The sequence below is a fragment of the Capronia coronata genome (genome assembly GCF_000585585.1).
Source record: "Capronia coronata CBS 617.96 chromosome Unknown acBCG-supercont1.7, whole genome shotgun sequence".
In the NCBI taxonomy this organism is placed as follows: Eukaryota; Fungi; Ascomycota; class Eurotiomycetes; order Chaetothyriales; family Herpotrichiellaceae; genus Capronia; species Capronia coronata.
In genome coordinates this window covers 205,070-231,446 of record NW_006912899.1, presented here as the reverse complement: position 1 = coordinate 231,446, position 26,377 = coordinate 205,070, and the positions used below count along the sequence as shown (strand labels likewise).

General features: G+C 52.2%; 8 protein-coding genes across 8 annotated transcripts; 6 read left to right on the top strand and 2 right to left on the bottom strand.

Moving 5' to 3' along the window:
- Window positions 1-41: 41 nt before the first annotated feature.
- On the bottom strand, window positions 42-1,845 carry A1O1_07651 (uncharacterized protein; the record flags this gene model as incomplete). The annotated part of the gene is made up of 3 exons (XM_007728518.1): window positions 42-555; window positions 606-1,337; window positions 1,388-1,845. The coding sequence occupies 3 exons, from the start codon at window positions 1,843-1,845 to the stop codon at window positions 42-44; spliced, it is 1,704 nt and encodes a 567-aa protein (XP_007726708.1).
- Window positions 1,846-2,221: 376 nt separating this feature from the next.
- Window positions 2,222-3,325, top strand: A1O1_07650 (60S acidic ribosomal protein P0; the record flags this gene model as incomplete). Its single annotated transcript, XM_007728517.1, has 4 exons — window positions 2,222-2,302; window positions 2,353-2,515; window positions 2,569-3,246; window positions 3,303-3,325. 4 exons carry the CDS (start codon window positions 2,222-2,224, stop codon window positions 3,323-3,325), a joined length of 945 nt encoding a protein of 314 aa, XP_007726707.1.
- Window positions 3,326-3,925: 600 nt separating this feature from the next.
- A1O1_07649 (uncharacterized protein) lies at window positions 3,926-4,753 on the bottom strand (the record flags this gene model as incomplete). Its single annotated transcript, XM_007728516.1, has 1 exon — window positions 3,926-4,753. The coding sequence occupies one exon, from the start codon at window positions 4,751-4,753 to the stop codon at window positions 3,926-3,928; it is 828 nt and encodes a 275-aa protein (XP_007726706.1).
- Window positions 4,754-5,770: 1,017 nt separating this feature from the next.
- On the top strand, window positions 5,771-8,800 carry A1O1_07648 (uncharacterized protein; the record flags this gene model as incomplete). Its single annotated transcript, XM_007728515.1, has 1 exon — window positions 5,771-8,800. One exon carries the CDS (start codon window positions 5,771-5,773, stop codon window positions 8,798-8,800), a length of 3,030 nt encoding a protein of 1,009 aa, XP_007726705.1.
- Window positions 8,801-11,062: 2,262 nt separating this feature from the next.
- On the top strand, window positions 11,063-14,984 carry A1O1_07647 (uncharacterized protein; the record flags this gene model as incomplete). The annotated part of the gene is made up of 6 exons (XM_007728514.1): window positions 11,063-11,152; window positions 11,203-11,233; window positions 11,284-11,842; window positions 11,885-14,298; window positions 14,348-14,443; window positions 14,494-14,984. 6 exons carry the CDS (start codon window positions 11,063-11,065, stop codon window positions 14,982-14,984), a joined length of 3,681 nt encoding a protein of 1,226 aa, XP_007726704.1.
- Window positions 14,985-15,774: 790 nt separating this feature from the next.
- Window positions 15,775-20,286, top strand: A1O1_07646 (uncharacterized protein; the record flags this gene model as incomplete). The annotated part of the gene is made up of 1 exon (XM_007728513.1): window positions 15,775-20,286. The coding sequence occupies one exon, from the start codon at window positions 15,775-15,777 to the stop codon at window positions 20,284-20,286; it is 4,512 nt and encodes a 1,503-aa protein (XP_007726703.1).
- Window positions 20,287-21,898: 1,612 nt separating this feature from the next.
- On the top strand, window positions 21,899-23,089 carry A1O1_07645 (uncharacterized protein; the record flags this gene model as incomplete). The annotated part of the gene is made up of 1 exon (XM_007728512.1): window positions 21,899-23,089. The coding sequence occupies one exon, from the start codon at window positions 21,899-21,901 to the stop codon at window positions 23,087-23,089; it is 1,191 nt and encodes a 396-aa protein (XP_007726702.1).
- Window positions 23,090-24,743: 1,654 nt separating this feature from the next.
- Window positions 24,744-26,064, top strand: A1O1_07644 (alcohol dehydrogenase; the record flags this gene model as incomplete). Its single annotated transcript, XM_007728511.1, has 3 exons — window positions 24,744-24,950; window positions 25,053-25,245; window positions 25,394-26,064. 3 exons carry the CDS (start codon window positions 24,744-24,746, stop codon window positions 26,062-26,064), a joined length of 1,071 nt encoding a protein of 356 aa, XP_007726701.1.
- Window positions 26,065-26,377: the final 313 nt, after the last annotated feature.

Here is a 26,377-nt window from a genome sequence, read left to right as displayed (position 1 = left end):
CATGCGGACAGCAATTGGCTGCCAGTCTGTATATTCTGCTGTCAAGTGGTACTGTGAGGTGCTACGGAGATATCATCTCCTAAATCTTCAGCATCATCCTCTTGGACATGTAATCCCCTCTTCTTCCTAACATTCTCGAGCCCGTATAAAGTCTCGCCCAACACGCTGTATGTGTTCTCGGCCTTCGATGGCTGTTCGACTGGCGCGTCCGGAATCTCACAGTGTAGGGCCGAGTCATTCAGAAGCATTGCCAGGCTGGTCTTCTCCCAACGCAATTCCGGTCCGTCGACAAGGTTCTCGATCTCGCTTGATCCGTTTTGATCGTTAGAGATATTTGAAAATAGCTCGAAGGTCTCGAATGCTTCTGTTGCAGGTGTCTCTTCAGGTCGAATGACCCTGACTGAACCAGGTTTGTGCACTGTATCAATACTGACCACAATGTCCCAAAGGGCAGGGCCAATGCCGACATCCAAAACGTTCCCTGCCAGGGTCAAGGTGTGATGATGCCTCAACTGGCCTTGTTCGCTGAGAACGTAACTGAGGAGAATTGGTAATCTGCATGGCGGTGTCAGTCTCAGCCAATAAGTTTTCTGGAATCGACTTACCCTTCCAGCGCGACGAGGAGAAGATGAGGAGGATGTCGAGAATGTGGTGCATTTCCAGCCACAGTGAAATGTATGGGCCAGATGGAGGAGACAGCGAGACGACCCACTGAGCGCTCGCCATCATCCGCACTCAGGACACTGTTGATATCCTGGCGTACCGCTGCGTCGAAGAGCTCTTCGTCAAGCAAACGCCCCGTCGAAAAATGATAGACCTTCAGGGACGGTTCAGCACTCCCTGTCACCAAGTATTCCGGATTCCATGGCGCAATGCATAGCTTGCTCACGAATTCTCGATGGCCCAAGCAATAATTTTCAATGATATGGGCTTGTGAGACTCCTCGAGATACCCGGATGTGCTCGTCTCGATCCGCGCTCAAGATGTACTGCTTGCGTTTCAAGCCATCTTGCACTTCGGCGATAGCCACGTCTGTCAGACTCGATACATGGCCCAAGAGTAGCTTTAACTGAAAGTTGGGGCCTTCTTTCCTAGGTGGGACCGTTTTTTGTCGCCGCTGCTGCTGAAGCGCCTTGAGGTTGCCTTGGGTGTGGACTGTCAGCTCCGATGCTGCAGGACCGTAAGCGCGCTCAGGCTGATCCTGCTCCACCTTCTTGGGGACAAAATCTTCTCTAGGATGCAATGGAAGCAAATATATGTCTCCAAATTTGTCCCCGACAAGTATGTCTTTCTCATCTGGGGTGAGGACGATGCCGCACACTTTTTTAGGCATGGATCTGATTCATGTTAGTTTCATTAGCCATTCTTATCGCTGGAGGAGAATCACCTCTGACTTTGCAGACCCAAGACTCCTCCAGGTCGTACATCAAATACCCGTATTGTCTTGTCCGCTGTGGTCGCTGTGATCACTGTGGCACCGTCACTTGTGGCGACGATGTGCGAGACATTGGCTGACTGAGAGGCTTCTGACTGCGCGTTTTTTCTCTCCGTCTTCTGGCCGTCGGATGTGATATCAACAGGTTCATCGGTGGTCTGCTTGGAAAGTACAGCGGGGGGTTGTACTTCGACTTTCCGCCTTTTGGCTGGGGGATCTTCCCCGTCGTTTGCTGTGGCTGCACCGTTCCCACCGGTCACTTTACCCCCAGGCTGAGGCCACTGGCTCAATAATCTGCCATCTCTCAGATCGAAAGTGCTAAGGACAGGGCCTGAAGCCGCTATGAGGAAAGGCTGTTCGCCATCGACTGGCTGTATGCAGCATAATTTCTGGAATGGATGACGAACCATCATTCGATTTGGCGAGGATCTTTTACGTCGCGCGCCGACTAGGGTTCAGCGCATAAAGACCACACAGCTGGCTCCAGCAAGGAGAAGACGCCTTTCGCTTCAATAACAGGAGACGCAAATCTTCATCCCGTCGAAATAGAAGCACAAGTGCTGTTGTGGTAGTCCTGATGTGAAGTACTTGCATTAAAGTGGCATCTGCTCCGCCAGATAACGCCAAGACTCAAGATTTCCGCGCACACTGCGAATCCGATGCAGGAAAATCGCAGGCGCAGGCATTCGACGACGAAGTTCCAACCATCGCAACCGTACCACAGCCTCAACTTCAACTCACACATCAATTTGCCCTTAAACATCCTAACTTCAGCACTAAGAAGTCATGGGGGGCAAATCCGGATCGAAGACTGTCTACTTCGACAAGCTGAAGAGCTTGCTCGACGAGTACAAGTCAATCTTCATCGTGAGTTGCCCGATAGTCGAAATCGAGGACGTTCGCTGATGATTTTGCAGGTCGGCGTCGACAATGTCTCGTCGCAGCAGATGCACGAAATCCGTCAGTCGCTCCGCGGTGACGCGGTGGTCCTGATGGGCAAGAACACCATGGTTCGTCGAGCCCTCAAGGGATTTATTGCGGACAACCCGGAATACGAGCGTCTGCTCCCACACGTCAAAGGTGCGCTTCAGCCGTCGATATGCACAGAAAGGTCAGGTTGCTGACTATTACAGGCAACGTCGGATTCATTTTCACCAACGGCGACCTGAAGACCATTCGTGACAGGATCCTGGCCAACCGAGTCGCCGCCCCTGCTCGTGCTGGTGCCGTTGCACCCGGTGATGTCTACGTCCCAGCTGGAAACACTGGTATGGAACCTGGAAAGACATCCTTCTTCCAAGCCCTTGGTGTTCCAACCAAGATTGCTCGTGGTACAATTGAAATCACCACGGACCTCAAGTTGGTTGAGGCTGGCGCCAAAGTCGGTGCTTCAGAAGCCACGCTTCTCAACATGTTGAACATCTCTCCGTTCACGTACGGCATGAAGGTTGTGCAGGTTTATGAGGAGGGTCAGACATTCTCTCCGGATGTGTTGGATATCGAGGAGAGCCAATTGCTCAAGTCTTTGTCCTCCGCCATCGCGACCATCACCACCATTTCTCTGGCTGCCAACTACCCAACGCTGCCTTCCGTCATCCACAGCTTGATCAATGGCTACAAGAAGCTTATTGCGGTTGCAATTGAGGTCGACTACAGCTGGCCAGCTATCGATGAGCTCAAGGACCGCATTGCCAACCCTGATGCGTATGCCGCTGCTGCTCCGGCCGCGGCTGCTTCCACCGAAGAGTCTGCACCGGCTGCCGCTAAGGAGGAGGAAAAGGAAGAGGAGAAAGAAGAAAGTGAAGACGAGGGTAAGTCCAGACCCATTTTTGATGTCTATGGCATGGTTGCTAACCTTGTCACCCAGGCTTCGGTGGTCTTTTCGATTAGATGCCCCAGGCTTCGACTAAACTCAGGAATGGCACATGCTACCGTCAGGACAGCAGCAGTTAGTTCGATAGACAAGATACATGCGCCTAATGAGATGAATACTAGTCATCCAATTTGCTCTTCCCCCGTGCATACGTGAACGGTTACCCGAGATTCGGGCACACTCTGGTAAGCAACAGCATTTCCTCTGCAGAACTATTCGGCATGATGATCCATTTTTAACCCCGAGAACTTGTTCTATGAAGAACAAAACTACGCAACAACACTCTAATTTTTTACTGAAGCCGTTCCTACTGATTTCATTATTCCTCTGGCAAAATGTGGACCTACCGCTGACTGTTGCCCGCAGACCTAGCATAGTAGCTTTTCAAGATGTGTGGCATCTTGCACTGCCACAACGGCCGTGTAGCGTCGATCTGCCCAAAACCACCATCGGTTACCTCGCCTCGTGATACTCTGTTGCTGCGAATACCTCATGGGAGAGGTTCAGGATTATACGGGAGCCTGGCATGGCTCGGTCATCGCTCAGATTCATTGTACACGGTTCTGCCAGGCAGAAGCGAAGATAATATTGCTCTAAGGCGAGAGCACACTTGATGTCTATGCAAAAAATTCTTGAACTCTCCTTTCTTCTTTGATGGCTTCCTCTTTCTCCTGTTCATTCAAATTGACCATCTCAGCTTCCGACCCCGCGGCACTCGGCTCACGTGCATAGTAGCCGGAAGAATCATCTTGATCATGAGCCATCCATGTTGCTTTGTACTGACTCCACAATTCCTCAACAGATTGACCGAAAAGGCTATGCCAGAATTTGTTCTCATCATATGGTCCCATCGCCATCGTTTGGTTCATGCGGCTGATGCTGCCCGGACCATGACGTTCCTCCAGCCACTCCAAAAACCATGCGGTCTTTTGATAACCTTCGTCCCATTTTTTGCCTCTGTTTTCTGGGGTTCCATTCCAATGCGGTGGGGCTAGGCCAGCCTTGAGCCGAACAAAGTCTGCGATACCCTCAATCAGACCTCCTGGGGCAGTCCCTTGGCAATTATTCTGAAAGCAGTGGACCATTTCATGGGTGACTACGCCAGCGATCTCAAGGCGAATCCTTGACGGGTTTGCTGAGTGTACGCTCCGCACGTAGTCTAGCGACAGATGGATCTCCTTGTGAAGATCATCCAGTGGCAGCCCGGTCGTGTAGGCGACCCCGCCCATGGATCTGAGCACCACGGTGACCGACCTTACTTTGGGGATCTTGCTCGCACCGTGGTGATCATACAAATGGTTGACGACATGCTCAATGGCGCGCTCCAGATACAAGCCTGAGTCCAGTGAGGAGCAAGCAATCTGGGCGGCAGCGTGGGTGACATCATCCAGGTGTAGTCGAAGCACTGGCTTGTGACTGAGTCTTGGAGGGAGCGGCGCTGGCATACTGTGGGATGGCTGGGCGTCGATCAATGGCAGCTACAAGGCTGCGAGGCGCAGGTATAGACGTGACACGCGTTATAGTTCGGCGATTGAACGAATCGTACACCGACAGGAAGGCTAATTCTTGTCTTCGCCAAGGGCTGAGTGGAAGAGCAAAACACAAATCAAAGCAGCTCAGTGAGTAGATCCGGTCAAACACGAAGTATAGGGACGGGGGCTGAAGTAATCTGAGATTCTATAGGTAGGGGCCGTTGAGAGTTGCTAATTCATGGCAATCACAAAATCGAGGCTCCGCTTAGATAATCCGCCGTTGCCACACGGGCGACGCTGATTGGCTTCCAATCGACGTCGGTCCAGTCGGGTGCCAAGCCGACCGCGATTTACGCCTCCAAAACATCTGGTAACAACAACACCATCCACTGAACCATTCATTCATCCATCCACCCATCCATTGTCCCTTCAGCTGAGCGACACCTTCCATCGTCTATACAAACTTTGCAACGGGTCAATGATCGTCACCTCCAGCCTCCTCGCAACTCTATCAATCTCTGCAGCCTGACAAGGTGCCCTCAAGGTATGTATATAAGTCTCGCTTCTGCCCCCGGTCTGCTTCCTCCCTCATCATATCGCAAAGACTCTTCACCACCGTGGTTGCTCTCACAAGCTACAAGCTATAAGCTCTGCCGAATCGACCACACTTGCATCTGAAGAACCACCACTGTTTCAATTCACTTCCATCACACTCTACATTGCCTTTTGGCTTCTTCCGCATCCTGCCCTACCTCATTATCATCCCCAGCCAAGAAGATTTCCGCATCCGGATCTCCTTTGTGTGCCAGCCCACCACGAGAGAAAGCACTCCGTGCTGTGTTGTCATCATGGGTTTCCGTATGCTGCATTTTGTCTTGTGCTTCGCTGTTTGACCTGTCTAACATTCTTCTCGCAGTCAAGAAAGTCGACAAACTCATCCCGATCGCCGGAAAAGCGATCTACTTCACTATTACCGGCTTCAGAGCCAAAATGCTCGGCAGGACCTATGTTGATGTGCTCAACTTCCTGCACTACGAGCTCACTCTTCCGGAGACCGAGGAAAGCTGGAAAAAGCGCCAAGACCTCCTCGCAGAACTCTCCGCATTCTTCGACAACCGTAAAGACGGCAGTGTCTTGCCCAAAGACTTCATCGAACGCGTCAAGGTCATCCTGCCGGACATTGTCACGGCGGCCTTGTCTGAGCGTACCACCCTCTCTTCTCAAGCTTGCCGAGTCGTCACCAATGTCGCAAAGCACCTGGAGTCCCAAATCCAGCCTCAACTGGATATGCTCCTTTCGCAGCTCATCGTCCACTGCGGTTCCACCAAAGGCGTAAATCAGAAAAACGCCAACGATGCAGTCATCACCATTTGCAAGCATGCCGGCTACAGTCCGCGCCTCTTCTACCATGTCTGCTCCGCATTCAGAGACAGACGCATCCCTCCTCGCACCTATGCCCCAGAGTGGCTCCGAATCCTTCTTGCAACGTACCGCACCCAAATGGACAGGGAGAAAGATGGCGAAGCGGCCCGCAAAGCCATATACCAGGGTCTCACCGATGGACAGGTCAAAGTCCGCGAGAACAGTCGCGCTGTCTACTGGGAGTACGCGACGTACGATGTTCAGGGTGCTCGCATGATCATGGGTGGACTCAATCCCCATGCACAAGCTGCTCTCCGTGAAGACCCTCACAACCCGGACAAATCTGCTGCAAAGGCTGCCAGAGTACCACGCCCAGACTCAGCCCTCGCCTCCATCAAAGCACAAAATAAACAACGCCTGCAACAGCGCCGTGGCTTCACACCGGCCTCAGTCAAACCAGACGACTTTGTCTTTGGCTCCATGGAAGACCTTGATGCCCTCACATACAAGAAGTCCGCACAGCATGCTGCCGCTGAGCCTTCCAAACAAGAGAGACACGCCGAGGAACATCCTCACGCCAGTCATCAGAGCGAGTCGGCAGGCAGCTCTCGTCAAGGCATCTCAAGCCACTCTCGCACAACCACTTCCAAAGCGCCCAAGGACACCAGGCTTGACACGACGAAAGACTTCAAGGCATCAAGCCCTCAAGTCGATGCACGCCCTTTGCTCTCGGCGCCAGTCAGACGAGGTCGCATCGTCGCCACCCCCATGTCCAATGCAGCACAACGCCCTGGATCTCGTGGAGAAACTACCAAGAAACCCACCGAAGTCAAGGAGCGGCCACTGCCAGAAAAACCAACTGGCCGCCATACTCCAGTCTCACTCACTGAGAAGGAGGCCATGACCTCCACTATCAGTCGACATCGCAAGACTGCAAGCCGTCATGACGCCGTCAGAGCCGATGAAAAGGATCTCCCTGTCGCCAGCGGTCTGCAAAGTCTCAAACGAAGCGGTCGTCAGACACCTGTTATCATTGAGGACAAGGAACCATCGACAACTCCAACGACCCAGTCAATCAAAAAGGCTGACCGACCGCTGCCTATGGTCACTGAAGCCAGGGAGCTACCTGCTCTTCCAACGATTCCTCCCCCAAAGAAGGTTGATCGAACGGTCCCCATCATCGCCGAGGATGAGACTGAGCCAACTTCTGCTACAATCAAGCCCACTGATGTCCTCACCACGTCGGAGCTAAGCACAGAATCACCCGCTCTGCCAGTGATCCTCCCTCTCCGATCAGTCACTGCGTTTCCCCACGAGAATCAAAGCACGATTCCGTCTGTTGAACGCAGCCATGAGAAAGGGACCAGCCGTCAACATGTTGCCGATGGGAAAGAAAACACCTACATTATCCCAGCTCCCAGAAAGAGATCGCCCGCCACCTCACCGCGTCGTTCTCCCAACCGTTCTTCCAACCGTTCGCCACAACGATCTCCACGTCGTGCTAGTATCGCGGCCTCCGCGAAGAGATCACTTGCCACAGCCGTGGACTATCTCCGTCAGGGCAATTTTGACGCTATGGGCTACCGCAGGCTTAGAAAGCTGATTGAAAATCACCCTGGAGTCTTGATCACCAGCCAAACACAGTTCAATGATGTGTTCGAAATCTTGATTGGCAAATTGACGTCTCTTGATGAACTCATCGAACCCCGGGAAAGAAGACTTGAGAGCCTCAGCCACCCGGCCTACACCAGACACACCATTCTCCTCATCCTATTCATCCTGTTCCGGCAATATCCACAATGGCCGGAACCGCACCCTGGCATGACCCTGTCCGCGCTCATCGTCGCCAGATGCAATCACAGCTCTGGCTATGTCTCAGTCTTACGAGCAATCGACGACTCCGCAGCAACCCTATGTGCCCACACAGAAGACCTTCTTCCTTCTATCGATGCAGTCCTCGATACCCTAGAACAGATCGAATATATCATTACCACGCATGATCCTATTATTACACCTACATCCAACACCACTGTTATCTGTACCAGCCTGCAGAGTCTCGCATCGGACTTTGGACCTGAGCGTCCGCGTTTCTCCAACCGACTCCCTATCATTCTGGCTTTCGGGGTGAGAATTCTCTGCAGCCTCCTGGAGCGCCTTGCTTCCGAAGGACAGAGCCTCTATACCATTCAAGAAGACCGACTGGCTTCATTCGCGGAACACCTTCTCGCCACCTACAAATCCCTCATCAAGAGATATGTGATGGAGTATTGCACCGCCCTCCATGCTGTCATCAAACCTGAAAAGCGGTTCTATCAGTACTTCAGCGACGAGTCTGACAGGAACCTCATCCACTACTATGTTGCTGGAGCTTCCGGCATGGTCTATGGAAGCCTGGGCAACACCGGTCGGATCGTCATGCCAGAAGACGACGACATCATCATGGAAGACTACATGGAACCCGAGCCATCCACCTTCAATCCCGGGTCGGACATGTCGGCGGACTTCAAGCTTCTACAACATGCTGCAAAGGACACTGCCATTGTACCAGCGCGAAAAAGCCCCACTGTCCAACAAGTCACTGTCGGGAGCAGTCAAGTTGCCGCTTCGGATGATTCGGGCAACTGGCAGATCCTTGGAAGGACAGTCGACGACGCATAGGAGGCGGCACCAGGAAGAACGCTGTCGAAGAGTTGTATTATTATTATCATTATTCTGGTTATCGTTGATGGTTCGTTGGTTTTCATGGGCTAGGACTGATGGTTGACGACTGGGATGGGGGTTTTCTTCTCGGGCAATGTCGAAACAGGGCCATCAGGGAACCAGGCCTGGCCTATCGTCATGAAGGTTGGGAATACTTTGCGGGAGCAGGAGTTCTTGTATTCAGCATTGGGAGGCTATCATTATTAGACATGCGCAAAGCATACTACTACTATGACTTTTACACACCAAGCTCTGTTTCTCTGACTTCCTCTCTGTGTACTCACCCTCCTCGTAGTCAAAGACCAAGAAAGATGTACCTTGCAAAAGAGGTGATGGGAGTGTTGATGCCGCATAGTAGTCAAGGTACTGGGGTAATGATTTCAGTGGAGCGCGGTGTGTTTCAGGATGTTGTTGTCGTTTCGTATCGCCGCCGCTCGGCAGTTGATGTGTAGTCCGGTTTGATAACACCCTGAGATATACAGTACGACTCTACGCTCGACAGCCACTGGCCGCTGGCCGCGTCGCAACATTAACCCAGAAAGCGGATTCTGTGAGATTCATGTTGATTAGAAAGATCCAGTGAAACAACACCTTTCTGCAAGTGGCCTGGTCTAATTTACGGAATCTATCTCCCTTGCTGCAGTTGCTGTCGTTGTCGCTGTCTCACTCACTCACTCACCACACCACGTGGAGACAGGTCAGAATGTGACAGCAAAGCAGCAGCCGTGTGAGCGTGGTGGCACAGCAGTCACAAACGTCTGTCAACGAATATTGTCGTGTAGCATTGGTGGTATTTTCGATGAGCCTGGCATGCTCCTGGAATATCGCCCTAGTATACCGAACTGAGACCAAAGGAAAGCCGCTATCACTGCTGGCAATGATTTACTAGTAGATGGATTGATATAGATACCATGACTGCAGCACACTGTACAGAGTCCGCCAACTGTGGTGAACCACAACACCCCAAGGGGTCCCAGGCTGGCTAGATCTCCCTTCGACACCAGACAAACCCCCTTAACTTGTCCTTCTTTGGCCCTCTCCCCCATCTTTCGAGGCGATCAGGGTGTCAACTAGCATGACAGCAGTTTAACTAAGAAGATATGGAGACAACGCGTTGTCGCTGAAGAGAACTTGATTGATGGATTCGTTGTTCATTGCGTGTTTAACTGTTTAAGGGCAATTAAGCCCATTCCCGGCGTGGTTGATGCGCCTCCTTTAATTATTAGGCTCGACGCTAGGCCTGGGCCGCCTAATCATCGCACACCTCTAGGCACCTAGGAGACCTCGAATAGGAGCCAACCGGGAAATCTGGGGGCTATGAACCTGTCAGGATGGAAGTCAGACGCTCATCTGCCCCCTCATCAAGCCTTTGCTGGACCGCTTTCTGGCTCCAGCGCCAATTCGCAGGCCGCCAGTAGTTCAAGTTGTGCCTGCGGCGCCTTGTCCTCTCCTAGTACTGCATTGCAGCTCTGTCTCTTCCGAGTCACGCATAATAATCAAGCAAGCAATCTATCTATCGCGCACACTGCACGAGGCAGATTGTCCTCCGAGTCGAGCATCAGCACTTTGAACCAACCTTCTTCTTTACACACCCTTGCTGAAAACACAACAACGACGCCAGACCTTTCTCGATGCACCTCTTTCCTCTCCTCTCATCCTAAGCACTGTGCTGTACACACGGAACGTCACCGTCCACCGCCCTTCACGACCTGCACCGCATCAGACGCGCCGCGCCTTCAGCCTTTGCTGTCTGCGCAACCTTCTAATCCTGGGCCTGTACGAGCTGACACCAACGATCTCTCGTTTACTTGTCTCGACCTCTTTTGCTTACCTTTGTCACGAGCAGCGACTGATACTATCTGACTGATCAACATATATTTCCGGCTTGACGATCGCTTAGTTGGTCACCGACCAACGGCCCTTCCTACCATCGACCGCAACTGTGTTGATTGTCACTGTCACCAAGTCGTGCTTGAGTCGTGTTTAGGTTGCATACAACATCATTGTCAGCCAACAGTGTGAAGAGTGGGATTACCATACTATGCAATGTACCGGTGTTGAGCGTGTTTGAAAGAGCTGTACAGAAAACGACATTCTTCATGAAATACTACTGGGTATACCTGGTGGTTTGATTGTTTGGTGTCGAATAGGTTGGCACAGCTCACCATATGTCGACCTGGCAGGCCCGTTGTGCAGAATACGATAAAGCAACCCGACATCATGGAGGCCGCGCTGGAGTCTCCTGTGACTTTTCCGGAGTCGCCAATGGATCCGGATGATGCTCCATTTCCCTGTAAAGGATGCGGACAGGTTGGTTATGCAATACAACATGATGAGGCAGCTGCTAACGCAAACTCAAGATCCTGGAAGAAGGCAAAGCCTTTGAACTTGGTATTTCTCTTCTCATCCGCATGTTCGTGCAATCACTGACCAATCGACAGCCGGCAACAGATGGCATATTGATTGTTTCCGCTGCAACACATGTGGCACTGCCTTGGATTCCGATGCGAACCTCCTCCTCTTAGGCGACGGCTCGTTGATCTGCAACAATTGCACGTACAGCTGCAGCAGCTGCGGGAGCAAGATTGAGGACCTTGCGATTCTGACTGGAGATCAGGCTTTTTGTGCCAATTGTTTCAAATGTCGCAATTGCAAGAGAAAGATAGAAAACCTCCGATATGCGCGGACGTCTCAAGGGATTTTCTGTATGGACTGTCACGAAGCATTGATGGCAAGGAGGCGCAAGAGAACCGCCAAAAATTCTGCGCAGCGCTCCAAGCTCTCCGCAAACCAAAGCGTCCAGCTGGATAAATCCTTGCCCGCCATCCCTCCGCCAGAGGCCAGGAAAACGGCCTATGTTCCGGAAGAGCAGTCGCCATACCCAGAGGGTTCCGCTGATGTGCCAGCTGATGTGCCTTCTGTCGCAAAGACCATGAGTGAGTTCCAGAGGGATAGTGACTCCAGGCCATCATCTTCGGATCAGAATCCTCCACGTGGTAGGTAGCCGATCTATTGACTCGATAAGCTTGACACTGATCACAGTTTCTTTTCAGATATGCTGACGCTACCGTCAACGACTTTCCGGAACAATAGGCATTCGATGATGTCTCAGCGTTCCGATCTATCTGGGGGTGGTGAGGAATTCCTGATACCAGTTGCTTTTGACCCTACACCTCAACCATCCACTCAGTCCCCCAGTGTCTCAAGCCAAGCGACCCCGCGACAGATCGAAGAAAAGCCCAAAGATTACTTTTCGAGTAGGCCGACGCCACCCATGGCGCAGTTGCCCCCGTCCAAGTCGAACACGTCGAGTCCTCACATCGCCTACCAGGAAAAGGGGCGCCAACCGTCTCGAGATCTGGTGGAGCGGAGTCGATCTGGTGGCAACGTCAGCAGAACTGGCTCTGCTAACGCATCCCCTTACTCCTCTATCGATCGCTCTTCCAGGATAGAGGGCTCGCCGCGCTTGTCCCAGATGGCTCGTACGAACGATGCTTCTCTGGGTGAAAGATTCAAATTGCAGGAAGCTCCAAAATCCAAGAAGCATGCTGCGTCCGCTTCCAATTCTCGGTCAAGAGCCTCTATTCCGCAGGCGGAAACACCTGGCGATTTGCTGGATCAATCCACGGCAGCGAAGACGCCTGGTTCCGACGTAGACTCGCCGTCAGATCGAGGCTTTTCCACCCCCCAGCTCTCAAGAGAGTCGAGTCCTCACAGCGGAACCGGTAGCTCGCCCCGACCAGCTCAATTGCCGACAGCATCTCTACTGCAGAGTTTACCTAAGCGTGGCGATTCTCTGGAGAGCACAAAGCGAGGGCAGACAATCCCACGGAAAGATATCAGCTCTTCAGCAAACATTCCTTCCAGCCTCAGCAGCGCCGTTAACGGCCACGCCACCGCGGCCTTCTCACCCGGGGTTTCTACCGATCTTGCGAGAGCAAACGGCGGCAAAATCATATCTGGCCCCATTGGTTCGCCCAGCTCCAGGAGCATCTTTGATACCGCCGATGACTCTATGAATCAGACAGACCTCCCAAGTGCAGGAAAGGGAGCCAATGAATCCTTCGTCGACCCCCGTGTGCCACCTCTACCTCCTGCGGACCATTCAAGATCGAGGAATGAATCATCCAGTACGCTGCAGTCCGAACATCAGCGATATCTGGACGGCCAGAAAGCGTTAGGGCTTCCGAGGTATTCTACAGGTGGTGAATTCACTATGGATGAGGATATGGCTCGAATAATGGGCGCGGACGAGACAAATGCGCATGAGTCTTTTCTCAGACGAGTCTCAAACTCCGTTCGTCACGGCCGCAGCTATAGTGACAAGACTGGCAGACTCTCACGGGACCGGTGGCCTCGATCACCGGCCGTGCCGACCATGTCGATCGGCCAAGAAATCAGCAGCCCAAGCAGTGTATCGCCGGAAAACCGGGACGAGCTTGCGTGGTTCAAGAATGAGCTGCGGCGCGAGCGGCAGAAGACGATAGAGAGGGAAAAGCGGATTGCCGAGCTAGAGTCACAGCTAGACTCGGCCGCAGACATCAAGCAGGTCAATTCAGAATTGAAGGAGAAGAGGTCGACCATAGTAGTGCTGGATACCCAGAAAGAGATTGTGGTCCGCGAATTGGAGGTGCTAACTGAACATTTGGCTGTCGCGAAACGCAGCGGCGAGCCATTTGATGTCTCCAAGATGAGGAGTACAGTACTGCGCGAGTTCGCCGAGTCACTGGAAAAGTTAAAGAACTCGTTCGCGCCTCAGATCGAAGAGTCCATACAGAGACGAAACGACCTGGTGGACGAAATCGCGAACCTGACTCAGATGAAGGACAAGAGTTTCATGGAATTTGAGCAGCTCTCGTCGAAGAACGCCCAGCTCGCAGAGCTGAACAATCAACTGGTTCATCAGATTCAAGGTTTGTACAAGGCCAACTCAGGCGTCCAGGCGGAAACTCCCAAGGCTGCCATCAATGGGCTGGGAATCTATTCTCATCACAAGGAGAAATCGAATCTGTCCATCGATTCACGAGAAGTGCGCAACTTGTCAACCGATCTGAGCAACATCGAATCGGCAAGCACGCTTCAGGCAAGCGAGGCAGAGCCGGTTACTGTGCTCCAAGGTCCCCAGATGGTGAATATCCGAAAGGGACAACCCAAGAAGTTTGACTGGAGAAGAGGCCAGAAGGTTGCCAAGGGGGTCACGAAAGGCTTGAAGGGCGCCTTTTCCTCTACGCAGCAGACGTACAGCCGAGATCTCCAGTTTGCCGAAACAGGAGCATACGGGGCTCCTGTAGGTCAGGAGTATTCGTCCATGTCTAAGTCGAATCCAGAGCCTGTGAAGCAAGGCGGCGGATTTGGGTTTTTTGGTGGCAACCAGAAAGCAGCGATCAAACCCAATGGTCTGTACGCGCAGCAGGCTAACGCGAGTACACCCTCGCTTCTGGTTGACGCAGCTACACGTAAGGATATCCCTCCCTCTCACTCCAGCCCAGTGCTAACCTGTCGCAGAACTGTATGGCTCGGATCTTGAGCAACGGGCCGACTTTGAGAAAACATCGGTTCCTTCAATCGTCCGGCGCTGCGTCGAAGAAGTAGAAGCACGAGGTACCTTTCCTTCCATTTCCAAGATGTGTTTCGTACTGACCAATATTCAGGCATGGACGTAGAAGGTATTTACCGAAAATCAGGCGGCAATTCACAAGTCCTGCAAGTCAAGGAGTGGTTTGAAAATCCTACCAAAGACTTTGATATCTCGGACCCCGACCTCGATATACACGCTGTCACTTCGGGATTGAAGCAGTATTTCAGACGGCTACCGGTGCCACTCATCACCTACGATGTCTACGACAAGCTTCTCGACACGACTGTCATCACGGAGAAGGAAAGTAGGATTGATGCTATGGAACGCGCCTTGGAGGATCTGCCTCGAGTCCACTATGAGACCCTGAGTTATCTCATGCAGCATTTGGCACGCGTCGTCGAGCAGGAGAAAGTCAACCTAATGACCAGTATGAATATCGCTGTCGTCTTTGCACCCACCATCATGAGGTCTGAGAACATCAGCCGTGAGCTGAGCGATACGAAGCCGAAGAATGAGGCCGTGATGTGGATGGTGGAGAACTGTGAAAGATTATTCGGGGCCTAACGAGAAAGGAACCTTTTCTTGTTTCCTTTTTGAGGGTTGAATCAGGAGTTTGGACTGGTTGAATACAGGGAGGGAATAATTCCCGCCTTTCACGACTACGATCACTTGCGCACTATTTCAATCAGCCTGGCGTCCTGAGGAGCTGCGACGGCGATGAGTTGAGATTTGCTTGGATGTGGACAATCAACACGCGACAAACAAACTGTCTGGTATTGTAAGTGACCAGCCAGGTGAAAAGGCTGAGGCTTGACCTCATGTCATGAAGTATCCTTGTCGAAACTTGTGGATTTGGATAGGCCCAATCAACTTATCTGAGAGAGAGACGACTTGACAGTGTACTTGTACAGTGTTATTCTGGTAGCAATGTACCTTTTAGTAGCTTCGGTAGGTGAAGCATCTTAACAGGGATAATTTCAGTAGAGGTCTTTCGGAGTAGACACGTTTGGCACCATCGCGCTAAAATGGGGTTGGCGTGCAAGATGCCTCGATCGGGTTAATAGTTGATGATTGGCGACTTCATCTGTCACAGCCACAACTCGCGGACTGAGCGCTCAGCATCTCCTCCATACCCGACCCTGCCGTTAATTAACAAACGTAGGATCAACTTTGCTACACGTTTCGCCAGAGCACACGTCTCGCCGTCACGCGAAGTTCATACAATATCTTCCTTCCTGCGACACCAACAGTGATCATATCAATATAGGCCTGGCCTGTCCCTGCACGATGCGCATACGGTCCCCTTATTCTTAACGCCAGAAGATGATGCCCTCCGCCACGATATCTTTGCACAATGTCTCAGCAACCACCGTACGCCGGGCCTCGACAGCAGCCTGCGGTCTCAAACGGCGGCCGAGAGGGCTCCTTTGGCAGACACGACGCCAAACAGTCCGCGTCAGCAGAAAGCATTCAATCCCTCGCAGCGCGTTTCGAAGATGAGAAGAGGCGTATCATTGAGAGCTGCTTCCACAAACGGGACCCTGATGGGATGCAACTGGAATCCTACATCACCCATGTGCGAGTCACCGAGGATGCCTCCTATCCGTCGTCGCCGCCTCCTCCAGAGTCCCCTCCGTCCAACAAGAAACCTAGGGTCATTCTTGTCGCAGTTCGAAGGTCGGGCAAGGTTCGAGTCCACAAAGCCCGCGAAAACCCGAATGGTACATACTCGATCGGCAAGACATGGAACCTGGATGAGTTGAATGCGATCACCTCATACTCGTCTATGGTGCCTGCGACGCCGCAACAACATGTGGAGAAACAATGGGCGTCTAATACTGGCTTCATAGTCACGCTGGGGAAGCCATATTTCTGGTCGGCAGACACGGCCAAAGAGAAAGATTTCTTTATTGCCAGTCTCGTCAAAATATATCGGAAATACACAGGCGGCAGGATACCTGACCTCATAGGCTTCGGACCGCAAGAGCTTGCCCACCTCACGGGCACACAGTCGTCTCAAGGCACTCCGATTCAAAATGCCGCTTTATCCCCAACAATACCGCCCGAGCGACCGCACCATCTTCCTCCTCCACCGGCCGTCCCAGCGTTGAGTGCGCACCGATCGCAGTCTCCTTATACTGGCCAGAAGCCACCCAGCCGGGACGGCAACCGCGTCAATCCGCACGAAAGAGAACGCGCTATCCGGAATCAGGGTTCTTACCCGGCTAATACAGATGGCCCATCTTTCCGGGGCGAAAACCGTCCACTGGGTAGGCCGGACAGGGAGCACCATGTACCTGATGCGCCGCGTGCTCAGCCGTATGGCAGTCATTTCCGGCGAGATGACGGTCGAGTGCCATCCCTGTCTGACAGTATACAACCACCTACTTCGCGACCCTCTATCAGCCCCAAAGCTTCGCAGTCATCACTTCATCGCACCGAGGTATCTCTTGAACCCCCCCCTCTTCGGCCCAACGGTCATGGAGTCACGAAGTCTCCAAGTCCTGACTATCCAGGACAAAGGCTATTACCAGCACCCAGCCAAGCCCCAGTCGACAACGCGGCTGGAGGCGACGCTATCAACAACAGAAGACCTGGTACCGCCGCTAGTGACCGTAGGCCATCGGAACCTGTGCCTAGCATTCCAGCGCATGATCACGAACCGTTGCTGGAACGTAAAATGTCGATTCCTCCGGTTCCAGAAACCAAATCCGATGAACCGGGGCCTCCAAGTCACGACAACAGCGCTTTCGTTACTCCTCTTGGGACACCTAGTGGACTCCAAGAGAAAGAAGAGCAACCCAAGCAGGATGCTGATTACTTTACCAATGAAAAGCCACAGCAGGACGAGGCAACTAAGGGGACCGCAATTGGCGAGTTGGCCGCATCAGAATCCACACATCAGAAGATAACAAGCGAACCGATAACAGCAGAACCTATGGAGGCACCACCTCTGCCAAAAGTCGAAGAAGAGCATCGCCCGGGTCTCGGCCCCATGATCAAGAAAAAGTCGGAAAAGGATATCGCCAGTCGGTTCCGTAGAGCTGCGCTTGCCGCAACGGCCTTCCAACCACGTCAAGGTGGCGCCGCTGCTCGATTGAAAGCGATGCAGGAGAGGCAGTCAAACGAACCCGATGGCATTACCAGCGTGGTTCCAGCCCCATTGTCAAGAGGCATGAGCTCCGACAGCGCAAGGAGCGGCACCCCTGACATCGCCATCCCAGGGAATGAGAAAATCCAACCCACCTCCAAACCCGTGCAAAATGAGTCCATTCCGAAAGTGCAAATCGAGAGGACTGCGACCTTGGAAACCGTAGCGCGGTCTGAGACGCCTGCAGCTGTACCTGCAGTTGTGCCTGCAATTGTGCCTGCACCGATTGAGGCAGATGTGGCTAAGCAGCAACCAAGAGCAGATTCTCCTGACAAAGCACGGTCTCGTTCACCTCAGAGAAGGCGTCGGCAGCAGCTGGAAGCGGATGTTGAGAAATATTGTGCGACCTTGGGAATCGATCCAAGAATCCTGGATGGTCGTGGAGCCGAATTCAATGAGCTTCTTACCGAGTTTGGGTGGGAGGGAAGACTTCTCAGTCAGCAAAAGGTGGAAGACTTCGAGACGAACATTCGTAGGGAAATCGGGCGTGCTCAAGCAAGTGGCTGGCTGGGCCATCTTGAACAACAAGAAAATAAAGTACAAGAGCTCGCAACAGCCTTTGACAAAGCCATTGCGGAATGTGAAGAGCTGGATGGCCTGCTGACGCTCTACGCCCATGAGTTGGATACGCTGCATGACGACATTGAATACATTGAAGCCCAAGGACAAGGGTTACAGGTGCAGACAGCAAATCAGAAGTTGCTGCAATCCGAACTGCAGACTCTGTTGAAGACGTTGACAATATCGTCTGGAGACTTGCGAGCTCTCCATGCTGCACCGGTTGACAGCCTGGATGGTGTGCAGGCAATCGAAAGATCTCTATCGCTGCTCTATGGGGCCATGCTGACTATCGACCCTGAACTACGTCAAAACAAACTCCGTCAAGCCGCCGCATCATCAACGGAGGGAACAGGAGTGCCTATCTATGCAGACACTAATCTTGTCCAAATGCGGGCAGTGCAACAGAAAAAGGAAGAGTACAGACAAGCGAGCATGATGTTCATCAGCCGGTTCAACCAACACATGAAAGCCATGTTTCAGATGGCGGAGCAACGCACCAGTGAAGAGAACGCAGCTAGTATATCGTCGGGAACGACCATCACGCTCAATCTCAGGGCGCTCTCCGCTTCACGACAAGATCTTTGGATTTACAATGCCATGATGCTTTTCGTGCGGGAAGTTAACCAATATGAATGGCAGACGCTGATCAGCAGTTACGAGATCAACGTCAAGCCTATCTATCAAGAGCAGTTCCGCGACTTCACCATGAGTCTGAGAAGAAACGTCAGAAAGCCGACCGGGGATGAACAGGAGATTCTGTTTACACATCAAGAGAAGGAAAAGGCGGAAGAGTCGCTGACTTCGACTGCCCGCAAGCTCACAGTAAGGCGCGGCAAAACGGTCAAGACAAGCGCCCTGAGACAGTCAATGGGTGATAAGCGCGAGGGCAAGCCGGAGGCGTGGGTGGTCTTCGATACAGTCCTCGAGCAGCAAGCCACCGCCATCTCGGAGGAGCAAAACTTCATCGTGCACTTCTTCCATCTGGAGTCACAGTCCAACGCGGATTTTGCGGAGATGGTACAGTCGCATCCCCCAGAACAACGTAAGGTGCCTGATTTGCAGGCCAAGCAATCATACGATCCGGACCGAAACATGGCCAAGGTTGTCCAGAATACTACCGAGGGAATCTATGGCTTTTGGGTTACAGACCTTCAATCGCTGGTTGATTGGGTGCTCCGGATGGACCAGTTACAAGGCGTCGGCATCCTCGTCTCTCTCGAGCAGTGTCTGGCGAAGTTCGAGGAGACCAACCAGGAGTTCATCACCCGCACGGTAAGGCTTCTTCATGACCGAGTCATTGGTCTCTTCCACAAGTTTGTCGAAGAGCAGGTCAAAGCCATCGAAGAGACCAAGGTCAAGGTGAAGAAGAGAAAAGGATTGATCTCGTTCATGAGAGTATTTCCCGAGTTCGCTTCGGCTGTCGAGGAGATGATACCTCAAGAATTCTCGCACCAAGAGTCGCTCGAGGTACGATTTATCGTTAATGACGCGTACACCAAGCTTCTCAAGGCTATGTGGGAATCGTTGAGTTTCATCGCCAAAGATAACCCTGCGAGCTCGGGCGCCGCTGTGCATTCGACCGCTGCCGCCCCGACAAGCGGAGACCCGGAGGATAAAGAAGCCTTGAACTATCACATCATGCTGATCGAAAACATGAACTTCTTTGCGGAAGAGGTCAAGACTCACCACAACGTTGTTTTAGAAGAGTGGACCGAGCGGGCATCTCGCGACCAGTTGACGCATCTGGCGCAATATACCGACGCGGTGATACGGCGGCCCTTGGGCAAATGGCTTGATTTCCTCGAGAGCACCGAAGCCCTGATGAAGTTGAACTCGACCGACTCGTATGCGAGCATTGCCAACAAGCCCAGCCATTCGCGAAGTTCGGCCAAGAAGGTCCTCGCAGCGCACGACACGAGGGAAATCAGAAAGGGCATCGACACGCTGAAGAAGCGCATCGAGAAGCACTTCACCGATGCGGATGACCCGACCAATTCGAGCAATAGGGCTTTGATCGGCCGGGTCTTTGACGAGTGCGCCACGCGTTACGCCCATGCGTATGATCGCATGAAATTGGTGATTGATCGGGTCTATGATTCCAATTTGGAGATCGATTGGCGCAAGGACGAGACAGCTGCTATGTTTAGGAGGTGAAAGTGGACGCACCATCAAGAGAATAGCTTTTCAGTCCGCCAGGTTATGATGAAAAGAGATTCATATAAGCCTGTGAGACACAGCACTGCTGATACTGTCTTTCACCCTACCCGTGTATCATGTCTCCTTGACTCGCATTGTCCCATGCAAACCTCTGATTGACTCGGGAAAAGCATAATGGCGCGGTATGCCCGTCAACATGGCGATGGTTGTTGGTCTTGGGCGACTGATTGTGAATTGGAATAGCTGTCTTGTATACCTACTTACCTTACCTCACCGTTGGCGTACCTGGGGTCAGCAATGGTGCATTCGTATGCTTATTAAGAAGAAAGCCATTCGTTGGTCTCTTGCAGCCTTCTCCTGCCATAGGGCGATGGCGATTAGACTGGCACCTACCACAGTATACCGTACAGAGTACATGTAGCATCCCTGACCAGGGGTCAGGGATTAGGGAGGTGAGCCATCTGTCAGTACGACGTACTCGGAATGTATCATCTGCGGATACTGTGGATATGAGAGAGAGAGAGAGAGAGAGAGAGAGAGAGAGAGAGAAAACAAGGCTCGGTGCTACGAGCCGGACATCTCGGTCGAAACAAGCCAAGTAACGGCCGACGCATTGATGGAACGAATAGCATCGGAGATAATTTGTTACTTGGTCGTAGTATAAGAACGCAGTAAGGCCATCCATGGTATTGAAGATTGATCAACGACCATCAGGAATTGATCTTTTTCCCTTTCTCTTCTGCCCGTGTAGAACCATTCCACTATTCGTGCGTCCGTCGTGGCATCGTTCACTTCGACCTACCGAGCAACCCCATCTGCGAACCGTCTGAACACAACTGTCTCCGGAAGTCGTCTGTCACCAGTCATTGGGCGTCTGAATCTGATTGATAAGATCGGTGTCCTCCGCATCCGCACAATCAGATCCAAAAGAGTCAATCGAAGCACTTGCAGATAACTCTATCTCTCATCTGATTGCAGGGTTGTGGAGCGCCGTGAGGGGGACAGTCAATCAATCAAACTGCCTCTGTCTGAAAAACACGGCGTGGTGACTGACAGAATAGCTGCAGAGTAAGGTATCTTCTACTCGAGGTATCTACTCTGAGCATCTGCGCCAGTACACGGTATTCGCTACCGGTGGATGGGCATCGGACAACGGACAACGCGCCGCAGCACTTGACCACGTTCCTTCACGATATACAACTCCGAAACCCACGCCTAGGGATCCAAATACTCCAAACTCCGAAGGCTGCGCCCTATCATTTTATTATTCACCACAGGCCTCACGATTCTCGCGTGCGGAGAAGGAGTCACAGACGAAGAAGACCAGAAGCCTGAATACCCATTCAACAACCCAATTGTGTGAACACAGCATCTTGCTTGACATTCGAGGCTCGAACTCGACGTCGTGAATTGCGCATTGCATCGGTCGGTGGTCATCCATCGTTCATCAGATTTCCATTACTCTCACCTTTGCTGGGAATACCAGAAGCGCCACCAGTGTTCACAGCAGATCGACTACAATCGAACCGTCCATCAGCACGCAGACTGCGACCTCTATTCACGACCGCCGCCGCAACAGCCGTCATCTCGAGTTTGAGAGTTCGACACAATGTCACTCCTCCGCAGCGTCAAGGGGTTCCTCTCCAACTCGCGCGCAGACAGCGCATACAGCCCTGATCAGTTCAGAACGGCAAAGACCGAAACAGACCTTTTTCCCGCGACCCGACCGGACGTTGACGGCGAAGAGTGCCTCCACGACTGCACGAGTTGCACGACGCACTACCCCTCGCGGTTCTCGGTGGACCAGAGCGACAAGTTATACGGCCACGTCAAGGGATGGAACACACATTTGATCGTGGGCACGGGCAAGACGGACTGGGTGCGCGACGTCACAGACGAGAAGGGGTCCGTGATGCAAGCGGTGGGCAAGGCCGGGGTTGATCGCAAGAATGGCAAACTCATGCTCAGCGCGAGCAATCTGCCGCCACGGATCAACTGGGACACTGACCCCGATGGAGGATACCCAGGAGAAGAACCAGGCACTAGTGACTGTTTGTTGCTTCCGGCTTGGGTTGTCATTGAGAAAGTCGCGCCGAGTAAAGTCGAGAGGTTGCTGCGGGACGTGGTCGAGAAAAGCGTCACCAACACGACTCCTCTTCGACGGAAGACGGCTGTCAATGGCCATGAAAATGGATACGGTACTACGAAGCAAGCAGAGTCGGAAGAGAAGCAACAAAATGGACTTGAACATCAATACGACAACGACGGTACGTCTGACGCATCTAAACTGCATGTCCAAGACCAGCATAGCAGCGACTCCCTCGAACCACAGACCATCCCAGCCTGTGTATCTTCGTCTTTCAATGTCCGACCTATCCCTTACGACTACCTCATCCTCATGTGCAGCCACCGAACGCGCGACGCACGCTGCGGCCAGTCTGCCCCCTTGTTACGCAAGGAGTTCGAGCGCATCCTCCGCCCCATGGGCCTGTACCGCGACATGCACGACGACCGGCCCGGCGGCGTGGGTATCTATTTCATCAACCATGTCGGTGGACACAAGTATAGCGCCAACGTGCTGATCTATCGGCGCGAAGGACGGAAAAAGGACAATTCGGACGAAGATATCGACGGTGCGCCCCTCGCCAAAGAGGCTGTGCAGATGATCTGGCTTGCGAGAGTCAGACCCGAGGATTGTGAAAATATCGTCCGATACACGATTTTGCAGGGGAAGTTGGTCAAGCCGCTGAGACAGCTGAGAGCAGGATTTGATCGAGAAAAGGGGTTGGTTTCGTGGTGATAATAGAGGAGGAGACGGTCTCCTTCGAAGAGAGAGGATGGGATCCGTTCGGTATAGGTTTCGACAAGATCTCAGCGTATCGACGAGAGAAAGGCGTTCCAATGACTGCAACCTGGCTTGGCCGCAGGATAGATGGATTGCAAGTGGGTGCATCGGAGGTCAGGCATTTTGCGAGACTATTAGATTTGATAAACGGTCTGCATTTTCATACAGCATAGACATGACGCTGGAGTCAAGTCATATCAGAAAACTTTCAAGAACCAGTCACCCAGGGTTAGCATAAACGTCAGTGAAGGCAGGCAAAGTATGACCATTTTTTGGTTTGAATAGGCTTGTTTGGGAACATTTCGAAAGTGATGTAGACAATAGTCTTGGTTTTGCCCGGTGATCATTCCTCGACGAGGATCACACCACGCCTGGGAATAAGACGTCTCCCTACACACCTTACGGCCCGCCGAACTGCAAACCCCGTTCGAAAAGCCGGAACTCGCCCTCCGAAGAAGGCGAGCTGCAACGGCTTTTGTCTCAGGATGAGTTCAAGGCAGACCGGTCCCCTTCTCTCGAAGCGGACGAAAAGGTCTCGGGTTGATCTCAGTTCTGTCGACTGGGAAGAAAGACATTAACGGAGGTGCAATAATATCTCCACGCGATGAGTCGAGAATCGTCGCAACAATCAACCGACCACTCCCATGAAGGAGGAAGGGATCGTTGCGACACAGAACTGTTGTATGGTAAGAAGAAGAAGGGAAGGGAAAAAGTTGGAGACATCTGGGCTTAAGAGTTCGATATTTTGATGCCAAGGCCTCACTCACATGCCAGACGCTAGCAGTATTAGTCATTTGAGATCAAGCTCATCTAGGTAAGACTATGATGCCGCTTTAAATCTATCTGCCTCAACCACCGCAATAGCATTTTCACAGATAACTATCTCGCGCCGGGAGACAACATCCTCCATCCCTACCTATTATCGTCTGTTGACAAAAGCTCCTAGGTTGTTGCCATCTGCCTGCCTATGCCATGATCTGAGGTAACAACCCTTCGATAAATCGCCAAGTATCTATGTACCCCGGTCTAGAAGCCTACCATGTGATTGTACACTGTGTCGGCAGTGCTACTCAGGGCACTTGTTGCACGAAACAGAGTGGCACGTGGCAAAACATCCCAGAATCAGCACCGATACTCAAACATCTACGTGAATACCTCCTTAGTTCGCCAGTAAGTATTCTCATTACAAGTTTCATTGTGTTGTTTGACTGAGGCTTCGACTTCATTGCTAGCTCAAGTCAATCTGCCGGTAACTATGGGATCCACCTGGGACCTTCTGGACCCAATGCCCACGCAGGGCTTTCTCCGTCCCGCGAGAATGGGGTTGACCGCATTTGGTTCCTGCCTAAAAAGGCAGGAAGTATTAGAAGAGGAAGCCGTGAGTGACTCTTGCCGTTCCTTCCTCCATCCCATCCCATCAACCCCAACACTGGCCAGACCTTTGATTGGACTTGTCCGTGCTCGTGTAACAGTGGTCCTATCATTTGCCATCTCTTACTCTTCTCTCTTTCAGTTGAAGCCAGCCTTATAAGCTCAGTGTCTTCATTGAACAGCGTCCATCTGCCCACGCACCGCCATCGTATTCGAAAAGCCATACTATCTATCAATAATGTCGCCATCTCTGCCACCCGGTGTGGCCAAATCGATTGAGAATTCCAAAGCAGAATATAGACGTCTCGGAAATTCGGGCCTGCATGTCTCGGTTCCAATTGTTGGGTGTATGTCTATTGGAAGTCCCGAGTGGGCAGATTGGGTGATCGGGGCCGACGAAGCCTTGCCGCTATTGAAAGCGGCCTACGACCGGGGTGTCAACACTGTGAGTTCTATTTGTACTTAATGTACAACGAGCTCATCCACGTCCTGCACACAGCCACTGCTGTTGCTTCTGGGGCAGAGAGTCTAATGATCATTTCAAAAGTGGGATACAGCCAACGTCTACTCCAATGGCGAGAGTGAGCGAGTCATTGGCCGCGCCATCAAGGAATACAACATCCCGCGCGACAAATTGGTCCTGATGACAAAGGCATGGGGTGTGCTGGGCGAAGAACAGTTCATGGCATATCCCATCATGGACCAGCTGAGAACCAGCAAAGACTATATCAATCAGTTTGGTATGACGCTTCCCCTTCCCAGCTTTCCCTCCCTGTTGCTGGGACGTTCTGAAGGTGATCTCAGCTAGCATTTGTCGCGGTTCCTTCCAAAACACCTTCTGCAATCAGGTGAACAAACCACGCGACTAATCAGTCCTCCCTCTATCAGGTCTTTCACGCAAAGCCCTCATAACCGCCGTAGATGGCGCGCTTGAGCGGTTAGGCACGACATACATCGATCTCTTCTGGATTCATCGATTCGATCCATATACGCCGATCGAAGAGACAATGGAAACCTTGCATCAGCTCGTCGTCGCCGGCAAGATCCGTTATCTTGGTGCATCTAGTATGTGGACGTATCAGTTCGCCATGATGCAATTTTGCGCCGAGAAGAACGGATGGACCAAGTTCGTCGCCATGCAGAACCACTACAGTCTCCTTTACCGAGAAGAGGAGAGAGAGATGAACAAATTCTGCGCTGCCACTGGCGTCGGCATATGCCCTTGGGGTCCGCTGGCTCAGGGTCAACTCGCCCGTCCTCTCAGCCTCCGAGGCAACACCAAACGGTCTGCCGGTGGCGGCGGAGACCCCTCGAACACACGTAAGGAGGCCATTGAGATCATTCAGCGCGTTGAGCAGCTCGCCCAAAAGAAGGGCTGGACTATGAGTCAAGTCACGTTGGCCTGGACATTAAAGAGAGTCACGAGCCCCATCATTGGCTTTAGTACCGTGCAGCGAATCGAAGACGCTCTGAGTGCAAGGGGCAAACTTCTCACTCCTGAAGAGGAAGCTTTCTTGGAGGAGCCGTATACGCCGTTAGAGGTGGAAGGTCACTTCTGAAGAGCTTATGTTGAAGATAGACAAAAGCAACAATTCTGGGTAATACAGTACAAGTAGTAGGTACTTAAGTTACTAGTACTATAGTGCCCACCCCCTTAAGTTCAAATCTGTATAGATACAGTATAGACACCGTATCGAGACAGCTTTAGAGTCTCCTAGCTTTAGAGTCTCCTAAGAGTCTCTAGTAGTACTTCTCTATATAGCTTCGAGCTTTATAATAGCTTCGAGTTCTACTAGCTTCGAGTTCTACTAGCTTCGAGTTCTACTAGCTTCGAGTTCTACTAGCTTCGAGTTCTACTAGCTTCGAGTTCTA